Source organism: Bolinopsis microptera, chromosome 13, assembly GCF_026151205.1.
Source record: "Bolinopsis microptera isolate Bmic1 chromosome 13, MBARI_Bmic_1.0, whole genome shotgun sequence".
In the NCBI taxonomy this organism is placed as follows: Eukaryota; Metazoa; Ctenophora; class Tentaculata; order Lobata; family Bolinopsidae; genus Bolinopsis; species Bolinopsis microptera.
Genome location: NC_087084.1, coordinates 13,104,974 through 13,123,426, shown reverse-complemented (window position 1 = coordinate 13,123,426; position 18,453 = coordinate 13,104,974). Strand labels below are relative to the sequence as shown.

The 18,453-nt window shown below is 36.8% G+C and overlaps 2 protein-coding genes across 3 annotated transcripts in view; both read right to left on the bottom strand.

The window, feature by feature from the left end:
• Positions 1-18,453, bottom strand: part of LOC134824674 (Bardet-Biedl syndrome 7 protein homolog) — a 638,888-nt gene that overhangs the window by 338,421 nt on the left and 282,014 nt on the right. The window lies entirely within an intron of this gene.
• Positions 1-18,453, bottom strand: part of LOC134825072 (DNA ligase 1-like) — an 85,609-nt gene that overhangs the window by 12,969 nt on the left and 54,187 nt on the right. Inside the window, exons 2-7 of one of the 2 annotated variants that reach the window (XM_063837198.1) lie at positions 17,157-17,251; positions 16,710-16,787; positions 16,380-16,502; positions 14,599-14,691; positions 13,918-14,007; positions 7,664-7,711 (exon numbers count right to left, since the gene is read on the bottom strand). In XM_063837198.1, coding sequence (XP_063693268.1) covers positions 7,664-7,711; positions 13,918-14,007; positions 14,599-14,691; positions 16,380-16,502; positions 16,710-16,787; positions 17,157-17,249 — 525 coding nt within the window. In that variant the 5' untranslated portion in view covers positions 17,250-17,251. The remainder of the gene's footprint in view (positions 1-7,663; positions 7,712-13,917; positions 14,008-14,598; positions 14,692-16,379; positions 16,503-16,709; positions 16,788-17,156; positions 17,252-18,453) is intronic. The other variant, XM_063837199.1, reaches the window with a different exon arrangement.

The following is an 18,453-nucleotide window of genomic DNA, read 5'->3' as shown; positions in this document are numbered from 1 at the left end:
AACAGAGCAAGGCATTACTGTACAGTGATAATTAACAGAGCAAGGCATTACTGTAAACTTTAATTTCTTGCCGAAAAGACGCAAATTACTTTAATTAATACCAATTACCATTATGCCTCAGAATAGGTTAACGCTAGGTGATGACGTCACACCACGTATCAAATTGTATTTCCTGTCAGTTATATTATTGGTGAAACTAAATATTCGCATTATGCCGAGAAATTTGTACACCCTTGACTGCAATTGTAAATTATAATCTGCTTTTAGTCTAATTCTCTCATTTTAATGGATGATAATAATAATTGTCCGTATAATTTTAAACGGAGACAATCAATTACAGTGTCAATTATATACCCAGAATGCAACATAATTAACAGAAATGTTATCATAAACTCAACACTAGTTCATAAAAAGCGAATTTATAGTTTTTAACACAGCACTATAAACATGCAACACAACATGACCGATCATTGACCAGCTGCATGTTTCACGGCACATATGTTCACCATGTATATTAAAATAAGACACGATATTCGTATAAAATTTATACGTGTTACAAAGTCTACCATTTTATTACCACGATAAGAAACACAATTATATATAATAATATGTGCACACTCACAGCTCTTTGCTGAACTTGCAGCGATAAAATTAGTTCCATTGAATGAGCTGATCGAGCTGGGGTGCTATAAAACCTCAAAATATTATTATTATGCTAATTATTCATTATGCTATTATTATATTACACAAAGTATATTATAAGGGTATTATTATGCGGATAATATGTTATAATATTCCTAAGTTCCATAACACTTTATAGATACTCACTCTCATAATATAAAAGTTTATTACAGTGGATGACTGTACTGTACTGTGTACACCTTGTAAACTGAGGGTCACTACTTATTAAATAGTTATCATAACTGTACGATATTTATTACTGCTAATTTCTGTGTGTATTGCTTTGACCAAAAGGTAAGTAAATTATTATTATAGGCAAAATAATACATGATACTGAACATAATTTAAAGCATAATATTAAAAGATTACATTTTGATAATTATAACATTATGAGACAGTTGGGAAAGTGACACCAAGTAATTTAGACAGGAAATGGTAATTAATGATAGAATAACTATAATATAGTGTATAATATTATAGTAAATATAGTATATACTATATATCCGGGTATAATATTATAGTAAATATATCCGGCCACAACAATACAGTGTCCGGGTTACAAAGCTGAAACTAAGTACAATACAGTGTCCGGGTTACAAGGCTGAAACTAAGTACAATACAGTGTCCGGGTTACAAGGCTGAAACTAAGTACAATACAGTGTCCGGGTTACAAAGCTGAAACTAAGTACAATACAGTGTCCGGGTTACAAAGCTGAAACTAAGTACAATACAGTGTCCGGGTTACAAAGCTGAAACTAAGTACAATACAGTGTCCGGGTTACAAAGCTGAAACTAAGTACAATACAGTGTCCGGGTTACAAAGCTGAAACTAAGTACAATACAGTGTCCGGGTTACAAAGCTGAAACTAAGTACAATACAGTGTCCGGGTTACAAAGCTGAAACTAAGTTCAATACAGTGTCCGGGTTACAAAGCTGAAACTAAGTACAATACAGTGAAAGCAGTATTAATGACATTCTCACTTTTCAGAACTAAGTGCCTAATATAATTAAGATAGAACATCTAAACAGTTTTATTCCTGTTCCATATGATCGAGGATAGTCAGGGCTACAAAACCTGACCAAGTTTAGCTCAATCCAGTACTGCGCGTTCGAGATATGAGGTTAAATATACCAAAAATAGAGGTTTTCTGGTGTGACATCATTGTAAATTATTTGGAGTATAACCTCAATATCTCACAAACTATACATTTGTGGTCTTTCTGAGTTACACTATCTGTTTCCTCTGGCAATTTCGGTTCAGAGTCAATTAAGTTTGAAACAAAATCTCAGTATATGTGAAAGGACTGAGGATATCAAGTTTGTAAAAGCGCGCGCGCGCGCGCGTGCACACACATATAATGACCTCATATCTTCCACATTTAATGATTTTTTATAGAAATTCTTTCACCATCCTGTAGCACTCATGTGCTGAGTAGGATAGCATTCAAATCATGTCTTTAAAAGCTTTAGATAGATACTGAGGGAGAAAATTCATGTTTGTAAAAGCATGGCCCAGACTATATCAATGGACGGGAGGATTAAAGTACTTTCATACACACCAGCATGGGCATGCTCATTGATGGCTTAAAATGAAGCTAAGACATACTCCTATCAGATCCACCATAAGTTAGATACCATAATAATCATTAAATGTGTCTAAAATGAGGAAGCTTTGACAAGTGCGAGTGGTTTTGGCAAATTTTGGTATAAAATGGGCCCTGAGATCATATTTTTCTCATTAAAATCACATATATCACGAATATTTATGTGTGTTGGGTGTATCCTCATTGGTATCAACCATTTCAATCATCTAGAGCAGCTTTCCTGATTCTTAATCTCATGAAAATGGGCAAAAAAGCTCATAAATAGTCCAAAATCGGTCATTTTCGCCGCTTTAATAACCTCATTCCTGGCACCCAGAACACTTTGGGTACTCAAAACATGATTTTTCGGATACCTCAGACCCCTAACTAGCACATGGAGCCAGAAAGAACAGCATGTAGGGACTTCTAAATTTCCATGGTTGAGAACCCAATGTCACACTATTCGTTCATTAATCCTGCTTTCACTGAATACAGTGTCCGGGTTACAAAGCTGAAACGCGCGCGCACACACATATAATGACCTCATATCTTCCACATTTAATGATTTTTTATAGAAATTCTTTCACCATCCTGTAGCACTCATGTGCTGAGTAGGATAGCATTCAAATCATGTCTTTAAAAGCTTTAGATAGATACTGAGGGAGAAAATTCATGTTTGTAAAAGCATGGCCCAGACTATATCAATGGACGGGAGGATTAAAGTACTTTCATACACACCAGCATGGGCATGCTCATTGATGGCTTAAAATGAAGCTAAGACATACTCCTATCAGATCCACCATAAGTTAGATACCATAATAATCATTAAATGTGTCTAAAATGAGGAAGCTTTGACAAGTGCGAGTGGTTTTGGCAAATTTTGGTATAAAATGGGCCCTGAGATCATATTTTTCTCATTAAAATCACATATATCACGAATATTTATGTGTGTTGGGTGTATCCTCATTGGTATCAACCATTTCAATCATCTAGAGCAGCTTTCCTGATTCTTAATCTCATGAAAATGGGCAAAAAAGCTCATAAATAGTCCAAAATCGGTCATTTTCGCCGCTTTAATAACCTCATTCCTGGCACCCAGAACACTTTGGGTACTCAAAACATGATTTTTCGGATACCTCAGACCCCTAACTAGCACATGGAGCCAGAAAGAACAGCATGTAGGGACTTCTAAATTTCCATGGTTGAGAACCCAATGTCACACTATTCGTTCATTAATCCTGCTTTCACTGAATACAGTGTCCGGGTTACAAAGCTGAAACTAAGTACAATACAGTGTCCGGGTTACAAAGCTGAAACTAAGTACAATACAGTGTCCGGGTTACAAAGCTGAAACTAAGTACAATACAGTGTCCGGGTTACAAAGCTGAAACTAAGTACAATACAGTGTCCGGGTTACAAAGCTGAAACTAAGTACAATACAGTGTCCGGGTTACAAAGCTGAAACTAAGTACAATACAGTGTCCGGGTTACAAAGCTGAAACTAAGTACAATACAGTGTCCGGGTTACAAAGCTGAAACTAAGTACAATACAGTGTCCGGGTTACAAAGCTGAAACTAAGTACAATACAGTGTCCGGGTTACAAAGCTGAAACTAAGTACAATACAGTGTCCGGGTTACAAAGCTGAAACTACACAACAATACAGTGTCCGGGTTACTAAGTACAAGTCAATCTTATCTCACATTGAACTTAAGATACTGAATATTAAAATTCAGAATACTTCCTACACTTGGTCTTGGCAGGATAATATTCCTAACAGGAAGCCGGAAAAGGAAGTTAAACTAGGGGGCAGGTGCTGTTATGAGGGTCATTGTCATGGAGATTGGAGAGACTCCTGATCTAATGAATATTAAGGCAATGCTATGAATATCATTAGTCTTAAAGGAAACACGCGCCCCAGTGAACCTTATGTTTTGAGCCGGTACTTACACTGTTCAGTGTTCATACATAACACATAACACATAACACACGGCACGTAACGCGGTGAAGGAGAAACCAGTAACGCTTAAACCAGTTTAATAGCTTACTGAGACCAACTTAAACCAGTTTAATAGCTTACTGAGACCAACTTAAACCAGTTTAATAGCTTACTGAGACCAACTTAAACCAGTTTAATAGCTTACTGAGACCAACTTAAACCAGTTTAATAGCTTACTGAGACCAACTTAAACCATTTTAATAGCTTACTGAGACCAACTTAAACCAGTTTAATAGCTTACTGAGACCAACTTAAACCAGTTTAATAGCTTACTGAGACCAACTTAAACCAGTTTAATAGCTTACTGAGACCAACTTAAACCAGTTTAATAGCTTACTTAGACCAACTTAAACCAGTTTAATAGCTTACTTAGACCAACTTAAACCAGTTTAATAGCTTACTGAGACCAACTTAAACCAGTTTAATAGCTTACTGAGACCAACTTAAACCATTTTAATAGCTTACTGAGACCAACTTAAACCAGTTTAATAGCTTACTGAGACCAACTTAAACCAGTTTAATAGCTTACTGAGACCAACTTAAACCAGTTTAATAGCTTACTGAGACCAACTTAAACCAGTTTAATAGCTTACTGAGACCAACTTAAACCATTTTAATAGCTTACTGAGACCAACTTAAACCATTTTAATAGCTTACTGAGACCAACTTAAACCATTTTAATAGCTTACTGAGACCAACTTAAACCATTTTAATAGCTTACTGAGACCAACTTAAACCAGTTTAATAGCTTACTGAGACCAACTTAAACCATTTTAATAGCTTACTGAGACCAACTTAAACCATTTTAATAGCTTACTGAGACCAACTTAAACCATTTTAATAGCTTACTGAGACCAACTTAAACCATTTTAATAGCTTACTGAGACCAACTTAAACCATTTTAATAGCTTACTGAGACCAACTTAAACCAGTTTAATAGCTTACTGAGACCAACTTAAACCATTTTAATAGCTTACTGAGACCAACTTAAACCATTTTAATAGCTTACTGAGACCAACTTAAACCAGTTTAATAGCTTACTGAGACCAACTTAAACCATTTTAATAGCTTACTGAGACCAACTTAAACCATTTTAATAGCTTACTGAGACCAACTTAAACCATTTTAATAGCTTACTGAGACCAACTTAAACCAGTTTAATAGTTTACTTAGACCAACTTAAACCAGTTTAATAGCTTACTGAGACCAACTTAAACCAGTTAAATAGCTTACTGAGACCAACTTAAACCAGTTTAATAGCTTACTGAGACCAACTTAAACCAGTTTAATAGCTTACTTAGACCAACTTAAACCATTTTAATAGCTTACTGAGACCAACTTAAACCAGTTTAATAGCTTACTGAGACCAACTTAAACCATTTTAATAGCTTACTGAGACCAACTTAAACCAGTTTAATAGCTTACTGAGACCAACTTAAACCAGTTTAATAGCTTACTGAGACCAACTTAAACCAGTTTAATAGCTTACTGAGACCAACTTAAACCAGTTTAATAGCTCACTGAGACCAACTTAAACCAGTTTAATAGCTTACTGAGACCAACTTAAACCATTTTAATAGCTTACTGAGACCAACTTAAACCATTTTAATAGCTTACTGAGACCAACTTAAACCAGTTTAATAGCTTACTGAGACCAACTTAAACCAGTTAAATAGCTTACTGAGACCAACTTAAACCAGTTTAATAGCTTACTGAGACCAACTTAAACCAGTTTAATAGCTTACTGAGACCAACTTAAACCAGTTTAATAGCTTACTGAGACCAACTTAAACCATTTTAATAGCTTACTGAGACCAACTTAAACCAGTTTAATAGCTTACTTAGACCAACTTAAACCAGTTAAATAGCTTACTGAGACCAACTTAAACCAGTTTAATAGCTTACTGAGACCAACTTAAACCATTTTAATAGCTTACTGAGACCAACTTAAACCAGTTTAATAGCTTACTGAGACCAACTTAAACCAGTTTAATAGCTTACTGAGACCAACTTAAACCAGTTTAATAGCTTACTGAGACCAACTTAAACCAGTTTAATAGCTTACTGAGACCAACTTAAACCAGTTTAATAGTTTACTTAGACCAACTTAAACCATTTTAATAGCTTACTGAGACCAACTTAAACCAGTTTAATAGCTTACTGAGACCAACTTAAACCAGTTTAATAGCTTACTGAGACCAACTTAAACCAGTTTAATAGCTTACTGAGACCAACTTAAACCAGTTTAATAGCTTACTGAGACCAACTTAAACCAGTTTAATAGCTCACTGAGACCAACTTAAACCATTTTAATAGCTTACTGAGACCAACTTAAACCAGTTAAATAGCTTACTGAGACCAACTGAAACCAGTTTAATAGCTTACTGAGACCAACTTAAACCAGTTTAATAGCTTACTGAGACCAACTTAAACCAGTTTAATAGCTTACTGAGACCAACTTAAACCAGTTTAATAGCTTACTGAGACCAACTTAAACCAGTTTAATAGCTCACTGAGACCAACTTAAACCAGTTTAATAGCTTACTGAGACCAACTGAAACCAGTTTAATAGCTTACTGAGACCAACTTAAACCAGTTTAATAGCTTACTGAGACCAACTTAAACCAGTTTAATAGCTTACTGAGACCAACTTAAACCAGTTTAATAGCTTACTGAGACCAACTTAAACCAGTTTAATAGCTTACTGAGACCAACTTAAACCAGTTTAATAGCTCACTGAGACCAACTTAAACCAGTTTAATAGCTCACTGAGACCAACTTAAACCAGTTTAATAGCTTACTGAGACCAACTTAAACCAGTTTAATAGCTTACTGAGACCAACTTAAACCAGTTTAATAGCTTACTGAGACCAACTTAAACCAGTTTAATAGCTTACTTAGACCAACTTAAACCAGTTTAATAGCTTACTTAGACCAACTTAAACCAGTTTAATAGCTTACTTAGACCAACTTAAACCAGTTTATTGGACCATCTTTAATGACCAGTTTACCACGCGAATAACGCCGTTATATCTTTATATAATCATGATTTCATAATAATAAATGCTCAGTACTTGTCTAAAAGCATAGTTTAGTTTAGTTTAGTTTAGACACCTCCTTGAAAAGGAGAAGCCGTTCAGCGTGACAGTAACTATGGTTACAGTAACTATGGTGACAGTAACTATTGTGACAGTAACTATGGTGTATACTGAATACTGATATTACATTTGTAAACTATATTATTCAGTTCAGCATGTTAACTGCGCTTGGCATCTAAATTATAAACCGTCACTTTGTACTTTGTACCACCACAAATCAACACCGGGAACGATAAGAATCAAGCACAGCTGTTACTCCTTTATAAAACATTTAAGTGCTCAAGTGTGTGGAATTAACGCACCTTGTCGCTCGAAGGACTTAGCTTTTCTTTGGGTATGCTCGTCTTTGACTGAAAAGGGTATAATGATGATGAGAAATTCAAATCATGGTCAGTTCTTGTATTATTATTGGTGTAAGAGAAAGCTGCTCGCTCTCTCTATCTCTCTCTCTCTCTCTCTCTATCTCGGACACCTTTGTGTGGTTTGACAAGGTGGAACTGTTTTTCATTTCATTATAATATGTATATGATCGTGTTGGATGATTGATTGAACTGTGAATATAGCGCTTGAATTGTGTGTATATTGAACAAATGAAACTGTTGTGTGAGCTATATAAAATTTATATAATGATCTGTAACAATGAAATTGTTTTAACTACACAACTCTCCACACATTCTATAATCAGTGGTTCAAACTGAATAGACAATGTTAAAACAATATCTTGATACAATCAGGCACCAGATTTGACACAGCACTACTTAATAAACGTGCCTATAAACACCTATAAACACTAATATTAAACACTTATAACACTACAGCTGTGAGTTGGGAGGTAACACAATGTCAGGGCGCCGTGTACAGCGCTCACTGAATTTTGTTGTAACCATGACAACGTGGTAGTAGGTTTAATTTGGTAATCGCATTCAACAGATCGCTACACAGCTGTGACATAACCGTGTGATGTAGTGCCAAGCTGTGCTAGTCTCTCACATTCATTATGTAAAAGCAACTTGTGTGCTGAAATTTGTTTAAATTTTCCGTCTGTTTCAAAGTTTTAATTTTTAGCACATGCTTAGATGATTTATATCAGCTCAACAATGAGTAGAGAATCTACAAATTAAGAAAAATATCCGTTTTTAAAGAGACAATTGAGTTACTAGCTAGCCAAGTTAACATTGTTCGCTCCAGTCTAACATACGTCACATTTCTTCTCGCTCAACATTGCTGCACGGTGCAGGATATTACTAAACTTCTAGAACAATATCGCGGAGTTCACTCCCGAGTAGCCGGATTACTTAACCCAACATTCCAGGAATACCTGGCCTTTCGTTACATTTCATTTACATTTCTTAATAATATCACAACTTGTATCAGAGATATCTGGTCAGAGAAGTTGCGAGCCAAAACAAGTCATGCTAGTACTAGAAGTCCAAGTTGGACATCCAAAACACTCAGATGTAAAGGAAGCGAAATTGGCACACTCGCTAACTTCTCTATCTTATCTCAGGGTCATTCTTTTAGATAAAGAGTGTACTTCCTTCTTCTAGGAGAGATTGTTCGGGAATATAATCTGTTATGTTTACAAAAATTCAGCAGGTACAATCCTTAGACCAGTGTTGAGCTTCAACCATTACTCACTATGCTAACTTACTTACTGTACGACAAGGTTGCACGGATCAGTCACCAATCAGACCGCATACCGATTAAGCTTTCAACAGCGATTATAAATGTTGGAACTTTTAGAGGAGTTGAAACAGTTGCTCTCGGTACAACTGTCTATCTGGATAACATAAAGTGAAACAAAAACCCCGCAATTTATATACTTTTTTAACTCACCCACTCTCGTTATTTTGAACTGTCCAAACAGTCCGATAATGCATATCATCTCATTATTAAGTTAGTTTATACACTCCGTAGTATAGAGAATAGTGGTAGGAGTTATTATATAACCGAGTAACCAGTGTAATGTTACGATAAGGAGGGGGTGCTGACACATCTGACACTTCTTAAAGACACTGCCACACTCACAACTCGTGACACGACTAACACGTCACGTGATACGACTAACACGTCACGTGATACGACTAACACGTGGTGGTACACGTGGTTTTACTCGTCATGCATAGTGTCATGTGTTGCAACTTACACGTCGTGTTACATGTGTAACATGTCAGTTTGACGTTATATTCTGGGTTACTGGAGACTGGAGAGTTGTTATAGAAAGTCACGGTCACATTGATGTCACAGCCCACTTACCCACGTGCTACATATGACACAAGTGTTACATTACATGTGACACAAGTGTTACATTACATGTGACACAAGTGTTACATTACATGTGACACATGTGAGGGTACGTTAGAGTGCACTGTACAGCACATCACAGATACAGGATCACAGGAGATGGTGTTCCCTAGAACATGACCTACATTCTACAAGTATGCTACGAGTGTACGAGCCAATGTTACGAGTGTACGAGCCAATGTTACAAGTGTACGAGCCAATGTTACGAGTGTACGAGCCAATGTTACGAGTGTACGAGCCAATGTTACGAGTGTACGAGCCAATGTTACGAGTGTACGAGCCAATGTTACGAGTGTACGAGCCAATGTTACGAGTGTACGAGCCAATGTTACGAGTGTACCAGCCAATGTTACGAGTGTACGAGCCAATGTTACGAGTGTACGAGCCAATGTTACGAGTGTACGAGCCAATGTTACGAGTGTACGAGCCAATGTTACGAGTGTACGAGCCAATGTTACGAGTGTACGAGCCAATGTTACGAGTGTACCAGCCAATGTTACGAGTGTACGAGCCAATGTTACGAGTGTACGAGCCAATGTTACGAGTGTACGAGCCAATGTTACGAGTGTACGAGCCAATGTTACGAGTGTACGAGCCAATGTTACGAGTGTACGAGCCAATGTTACGAGTGTACCAGCCAATGTTACGAGTGTACGAGCCAATGTTACGAGTGTACGAGCCAATGTTACGAGTGTACCAGCCAATGTTACGAGTGTACCAGCCAATGTTACGAGTGTACGAGCCAATGTTACGAGTGTACGAGCCAATGTTACGAGTGTACGAGCCAATGTTACGAGTGTACGAGCCAATGTTACGAGTGTACGAGCCAATGTTACGAGTGTACGAGCCAATCTTACGAGTGTACCAGCCAATGTTACGAGTGTACCAGCCAATGTTACGAGTGTACGAGCCAATGTTACGAGTGTACCAGCCAATGTTACAAGTGTACGAGCCAATGTTACGAGTGTACGAGCCAATGTTACGAGTGTACGAGCCAATGTTACGAGTGTACGAGCCAATGTTACGAGTGTACGAGCCAATGTTACGAGTGTACGAGCCAATGTTACGAGTGTACGAGCCAATGTTACGAGTGTACGAGCCAATGTTACGAGTGTACGAGCCAATGTTACGAGTGTACGAGCCAATGTTACGAGTGTACGAGCCAATGTTACGAGTGTACCAGCCAATGTTACGAGTGTACGAGCCAATGTTACGAGTGTACGAGCCAATGTTACGAGTGTACCAGCCAATGTTACGAGTGTACCAGCCAATGTTACGAGTGTACGAGCCAATGTTACGAGTGTACCAGCCAATGTTACGAGTGTACGAGCCAATGTTACGAGTGTACGAGCCAATGTTACGAGTGTACCAGCCAATGTTACGAGTGTACGAGCCAATGTTACGAGTGTACGAGCCAATGTTACGACTGTACCAGCCAATGTTGCTACTCTCCATCATGCTCTGCAGGACTAAGGATCATGACAAGTTACACAGTGTGTTACCTGTCTAGGAGGCTACAAAGTTACACATCATGCTCTGCATCATGACAAGTTACACATACTAAGTAGAGCGACTAGAAGTTGCGGAACGTGTGGAAGGATTGAGTCTAGACAAGTTTTACATTTTATAGTGAATTAGTCCAGACCATTGGTAATTCTACAGCTCCGTTGTAAAAACCGCTATCTTTATTTATTAAGTTTACTAAGTTTCATCAGGTTTACAACCGGATATCCGCGGTTTTAATCACTAAACACAAGCCTGAACCTAAACCTAAACTACATCTCCATACAAATTACAAAGCCAGCAACGCCCTGATACTATTTATTTGCCAACAGAGATTTCCTGATAAATAGCTGCTGAAGAGTTGGCCGTGTTGAAGGGTCTAAAACACGTGTCAAAGAGAGAGGTACGCGCCCTGTTCGCTCAGAGGTCTTATTAAGGGGGGTCCTGTGTCATTATCCACCAAACTGTGCCAAAAAACTGATTTTTGGTAAATTTTAACTTTTTTTCGTAGATGTTTTTGAAAGTGCTCGGGTACAACCTCATTTTTGTCTATTCCAATTTGGCTAAAATTTGGCGGTCCTGGAAAAAAAGGGGGTCGGACCCCCCTTATCCATCTTTAGAAGTCTCTTATACTCTGTGCGTGTGTTTGCAGTAATTGTTATGCAGGATATACGCAGACCGGTAATATGTGCTAGTGCCTAGTACTCACTACTCCCAGGCGAGTTTGCGGGAGTGTTTTAGCATGTGCACACCGTGCACAATGCACATCATTTATAGTGCACATCATTTATAGTGCACCCATAGCAGCTGGTCTAAGTTAAAATACTCTACTGGTGTTTAGCTCGTACAAATGGAAAGTTTTATAGGAATTAATTGAACTCTTATAAAATTCAGAAATTGTGTGACATTAGGTTCAGTCCATACTTTTAAACATTATACATCAATGAGCTATGGGAAGAATGGGAAGAATCAGCAGAGTGATCATTTGTTAGATCTTCAATACAAGGTAAATTTTATACTACATATCATCTAGTATTACCGTTATAGCTAGGTCACTAATATCTCAACCACAGGTCAGATGAAAAGTAAATAAATAAACAAATTCAAATTTTATACGGAACAATACAGACGAGACACATGAATATTCATAAAGTCCATCCTTATTACATAAAATATAAGAACTTAGTTAACTGTTCGTGTTATCAGGGCTAATGTACATGTACAATCTTACTCTGCAGTTTTTATGGGTGATAACAAATGTTACGGCTTTTCAAATTGAAAATAAAGTTACCAACTTGAGCATAGCATATGACTATGGTCTCCATTAAAATAAAGTAACTATATATTTAATATTAAGCTAAACTATTTGATATCAGAAAAATTGAATTTAGTGAGATAATTTCAAAATTAGGATCATTGTCCATTGTTCAATTGAGAACAAGCGGGCTATTTTAAGTTTAAAATATGTACACGTTGCCGCATGACTCCACAATCCATGACACATGTAATACATACATGACAACAACATGTTAAGCAGGGACACGGTCATCAATATTACAGATGATCTAAGAGATATTGCTGATAACAAATATGGATATAATATGTGGGAAGAGGGTTGACATTGCAATTGGCCAATGGCCAATTTGATGCCATGGTTATTTGGAGGAATCGTTTAAGTCGATCTTAACTGTTGCTATACGGACAGGACAATTGTTATCAAAGTCAATATAAATTCTTACAATAGTTTTTAAACGTTTTGACCGAGATATTCGAAAAGTTAATGGACTATGAAATTAGCTTTGTTCAAGGTGTGGTTATTTGACTCTGACCAGTGCAGGGCCCGTGCGCTATTTTTAATATTTACTGTGTTATCAGGGTCATGTCTCAAGTGTTAACAATGTTTTCCAGGGTAACCTAAGTGATTTTATTGTCCACATTATTTCACCTCCTAAATATGAAACATAATACTGACACCTAGACCTAGCCCCTCAAATTACCTTTACACAGTAAACTTAAAGTAACTAGCAGGAACCCGTCAAACCTTAAAGACTGGTGTCAAGGCTCTTTGGTGGCCGGATCAGTTTCCTACCCTAAAGTCTCCCAGTAAAAATAATTATTACTTATTTAATTCGCGTTTTTGACACCACTTGGGGGTCCAAATTTTGGGTACTAAAATTCTTATTCCTTGGCCGATTTTCGATTTTTTTCATGCTGATTTGAAGGCCATTAAAGCATTTGAATCAGTTAAAAAAGTTTCAGTTTTATATCTTGTACGGTTTTTGCGGAAACCCGTGTTAAAGTTGATGCCGTGGTGTCAGTAAAATGGTGCGGATAAATAAATATATATATATACATATATATATCGTCCGCGTCTCGCTTTATATATAGTAAGATGTGATTTGCACGGATTATAACAGACGGTAATAGCACACGCGCACAGTTTCATTCACGTCACAGACTATCATTACCATTAACGTCACAGTACATAGTGAGCGTTTGTTAAAATGTACGGGTGTAAATTAAACACCAAGTTAGCAATTATCCGTTTTCTAAATGCCGATAAACGGTCCATTAGGTAACGATGATTAACTGCACATGCCTAAGTGAATCAATGCATATTATTACAGTTTATGCGACATAAAAATATCTGAACAGTGATTTAATAATGTTTATCTTTTAAAAGCTGTAAGTACTTTGAGCTTTTAATTTGAAATTATTAAATCAAACAGCAAATGTTTAGCAAACCAACCTCTTGTTCTTTCTTTTCATTATTCTTTCTTTTTAATCTTTCTTCTTTCTTTTTTAACTTCTTCTCTCGTTTTTCTTCTTCTTTTCTCTCCTAAACACAGTTGAGATTAAGATGATAATTCATCACGAAGTAAGGTAAATTGAAGGAAAGTATGTGCATATTGTACACCCCATCCTAGTTATACATTAAATAAATCTTATACCAAGTAAAATAATCGGTCTTCCCTTCCAAGTTTAATATGTTTCACCGAACATTCTGGCAGATTTCCGCGTAAACCAGTTTCCCACATGTTATTCTATTTATAGAAATGTTATCAACCTCGTAGGGCTCTAAAGTGGGACTAAGAAGATAACAGGATCGGAAACTAATGGAGTCGTGGAGCGAATGTTCTCGACTTCAACCAAAACGCATACAAGTTCACGTTTTATCAAGACACCTTTTAAGGGTTGACAAGCACGTGACAGCTGCCCAAATATTTGAAGAAGTCCACAATTCAGGTCATGATCCTCACTTAAAATTCCTCCACACTTTGCACGCTAAATTCCTCAATAACGATACCATAATTAGAAAAGCAGCTACATATTAGCTGGACAACTGTAACAGGGGGGTCACGTGTTCACAGTGTACACATGGTGTTAGGTAAAACTTCTAGAACTTTCTCAAGTTTTCTTTAATACTTACCAATTCTCGAAGTTTCTCATATTCTCTTCTCTCCACTTCTTCTTTATACTGCCTTCTGAGTTCAGATGGGGACAGTTGGTGGTACAACGCGCTCTGAGGAAAATAATTAATCATACTAATGAATTATACAACTACTCAATTAACAATTAGACCCCGTTAACAACTACTCAATAACTCAGTTGAGATATCATTATTAGCAATAAGTTGGTAGAAGTGTCCCAAAGTTAATAAGAGACAACATGTGCGCGGGCACCACAAAATACCCGTGAGAGATAACTGTATTTTCTTATTAGATTACCCTAAAAAGTAAAACCCCAAAGTCGGAAGTCAAAATCTCATATAATTTGTGAACCATAGTAAGAGAACACCCTATCTGGTTACACCTCGCCCTGAGTTGTACAGTGGCTAGAACAATAACCATTACCTTAGTATTGCTGTACAACTACTACAATAACCATTACTCTTTACATGTCTGTATGTGAAATTTATCAATACAAATCTAGCGCTGCTACCACGTGACAAACACGTGACAAACACTGCTCTCCACTCTACATCATGGAACAATAACACCAGATCTGTTTACATCTGCTCAGTGTGGCTTCTATATTAAGATCTATATATAATTTCTAATGTTTATACGCTTTACACTCATGATAACTTAGAACACTATGTTCTCTTTCATTATAAACAGTCCTGCCGATCTGCGGAGCGGTATCGCAGGTGTCTCGTACACACTTCTAGATTTATTGTACCAACATTATATAACAACGGGAATGTAGCCACATGCGCTTCTTTACCGCATTTGTACCGGAAGTGGCCTATTAGACGCAATTAATAAAATTAAGCGTATTTGAAAATTTGTGACAAGTAAAGGTTAATTCGGTGGTCGTGGCACCGCACATACAGTGTACATAGTATGAGAAAATTATGATATAATTTAAATACTACCAAGTGAAATGTCACGCGTATTGAAACCACTGTTAATATTATGACAGGTCACAATTATACAATTTATTATACGCAGAAAGTCAGTGTGAATCAAAATCGATATTTAACACGTAGCTCTCCTGGAGCTTCTGAATTGAAATAAGTGAGTCATCCATCAGTACAATAAGTTGATATAATGGTGATTAAAAAAATTTAGGTACAAAAATGTTAAAATAAAAAGTAAAAGATTGGATTATAAAATGTACAACTTAACCAATATAAGATAATATTATGTTTTGTAAGTAGCTTTATAATCAGTAATTTCTTATCAGGGATAAATTTTAATTTTAAGGAGTGAATATCTCTCATATTACAATCCCTTCAGATGTGAAAGAAAACGAGAATTTGCGTCGTGCACTCTACGGTGTCCTAACTACCTAACACAATAATTAACAGCTACGCTATTCACATTTAAAATTCGAAGTATTGAGCCGACCATATCAACACTATAAAATGTGCGAACCTATCACATTTTCTAAGTTATATGCTTTTTCTCAAGCAATGAAGCCGCAGAAGAAACTAGCTTTTTAACTGTGCATAGACAGATTGGTCATCTGTTAATTTACTGTTACGACACATTTGACAATTGGTAACGAGGCGGTTAATGTGGTAATTAACAGACTTGAAACGAATGGACACTAAAACAATCATGACAAGTGGAAATAGGACAGTTTTTAAAACTTTCAGCAGATTGAAGTTCCCTAAGCTATAGGACAAAAAGTACAAAAATTACACAATACTATAAATATAAATCTGACCACATTCCATTGTTAAATGAATAATAGACAACTAACCTGTGCCCCATTTATACTACTAGAAGGTGGTTTCTTCTTTTTCTTGCAGGCAGTTAGGTTTGTTTCTTTGTCCTTGGAGCATTTGATACTCTTTTGTTCCTTGCTTTCACCTTTGATGCTTGGCTGAAAGTGAAAGGGGTAACCTTTAGGGTACAAAATGGAATATTTGAGCTGGATACAAATGACAGCATCAGTATCAAATTATTATACAAATATTTTATAAATCAAAGATCCCCGTATACTCTTAAAAGATGGCCATGGGAATGAAGAAATTAAGTAAAACAAAATTTGATAAACAACTTACTAGCTTTTATTAAGCTGTATATTTACCTCAAGAACGACTTTCTTGGAGAATCTATTCGCAGTAAGGCTTATAACAATTGCGGAGAAGATCAGGGATTCCACGCTCTGAAAAGAATTGAAATACATGTTAATTTTCTAAAAAGATTCACATTGCCTTGTCCTAAAACCTTGTCCCCCTAGACCCTAACACAAACCCTTGCTTAGCACCAATCCTAAACCAGACCTTTACTCTACTGTGGAACAAGGATCTGGACAACAGTAACCAAAATAGAAGTTTTAATGTAAACAAAATGAAAGCATTATGGATGGTGTAGCTGATTTCATTCAATATCATAAGATGTTCAAATTTGTGCGATATAAGAAAGATAGATTAATCACTGTTGTCATTAAACGATTGTGAAGTGATATAACCAACTAAAAATGTCAGAACACAACAAACAAAATTGCAGATGTTATATGCATTGCACAACATACCTGGGTGATGAGAGGAACGACCACACATCCCACCACGGATCCGAATACACAAAAAACAGAGTACTGGTCGAGAAAACTCTTCCCGACAGCCATCTAATAGTCAAGGTGGAAATCAAAATAAAGAAAAAATAATTGAATCAAATCTTCATATTAACAATATTTAAATAATAAATGAGAATTGGGGTGGTGGGGCATTAATAAATGTCACTTCTCAATAATTGGCAGTCTACTGTCCATTACTGGAATTGCTACTTGTTGAAGTGTTGCTTCGGCAAGAATATTTAAAAAATTAAATCTAAAATAGCTAATTATTTAAAGTAATTATAAACGGTCTCCTTCAAGTGAGCAGTAACAAACTGTGAATGCTTAACATAACATGTAGGAAGCTTGACTGCTTGATTAACCTGGGCACTGGGCAGGTACCATGAGTGGACATCCCAACACAGCTTGTGGGTGTGTAAGATCCCAGAGAAGTGCCCATCCCCTCGTCAAGAATACTGAATATAGACATGCAAAGCTGAGAATTAAAGCTAACAAACCATGAGCATCAAAACACAGACGACAATACAGAAGTGTAGTGCACTAAACCACAGAACAGTGCAAGTTTTACCAACATCTTTATACTATTCGTAAATGCTTGTCCCATACATGAGCATGAGGAAGCTCGACAATTTAAAATTTTGGAGGAGAGCCTCTAGCAGCAGCACAACCTGGGCCGGGCAACAGTTTCATTGCTAAAATGCAAACAAAAACGTAAATTAAGCATATCGAACTGGGTTGGAGCAACCATTACATAATATACAGTGCACTACAAGTGTACTGGAGAGTGCATTTAGAAGATCTTTTGGTATGGTTCCTTTAATTTAATCCTCGAACACTTCCTCACCATTCGGTCAACCTAAGAGAATTGCTTAGAGCACAGGGGCCGGGTCCTTATAGTACCTTCTAGGATTGTTGGTACAAGGAGGTCTCGGACCCTCAATCTTTGGATTGGGAGCCCTTCAGGCGACGACTGGCAATCAAAGCACTTTGCACTTGTTGACATGGGGACTCCGTTATCTATATTTGCCACTATGGCCAACTTATCCACTGAAAGCTTTGAGTGAAGGTTACATAAATGACCCTGTTAAACATCTCGCATCTTTTAACTAATCCCAAATAATACACAAGTGTGGACAAACATTTTTTGTCTTTCTTATTTAACCCCCTAAAAGATATTTTCAATCTAATTTATGCATTTATTAGTTGTAATGATGGACCCGTTGGTCCTAAGGTAACCCTTACACAATCGTCAATC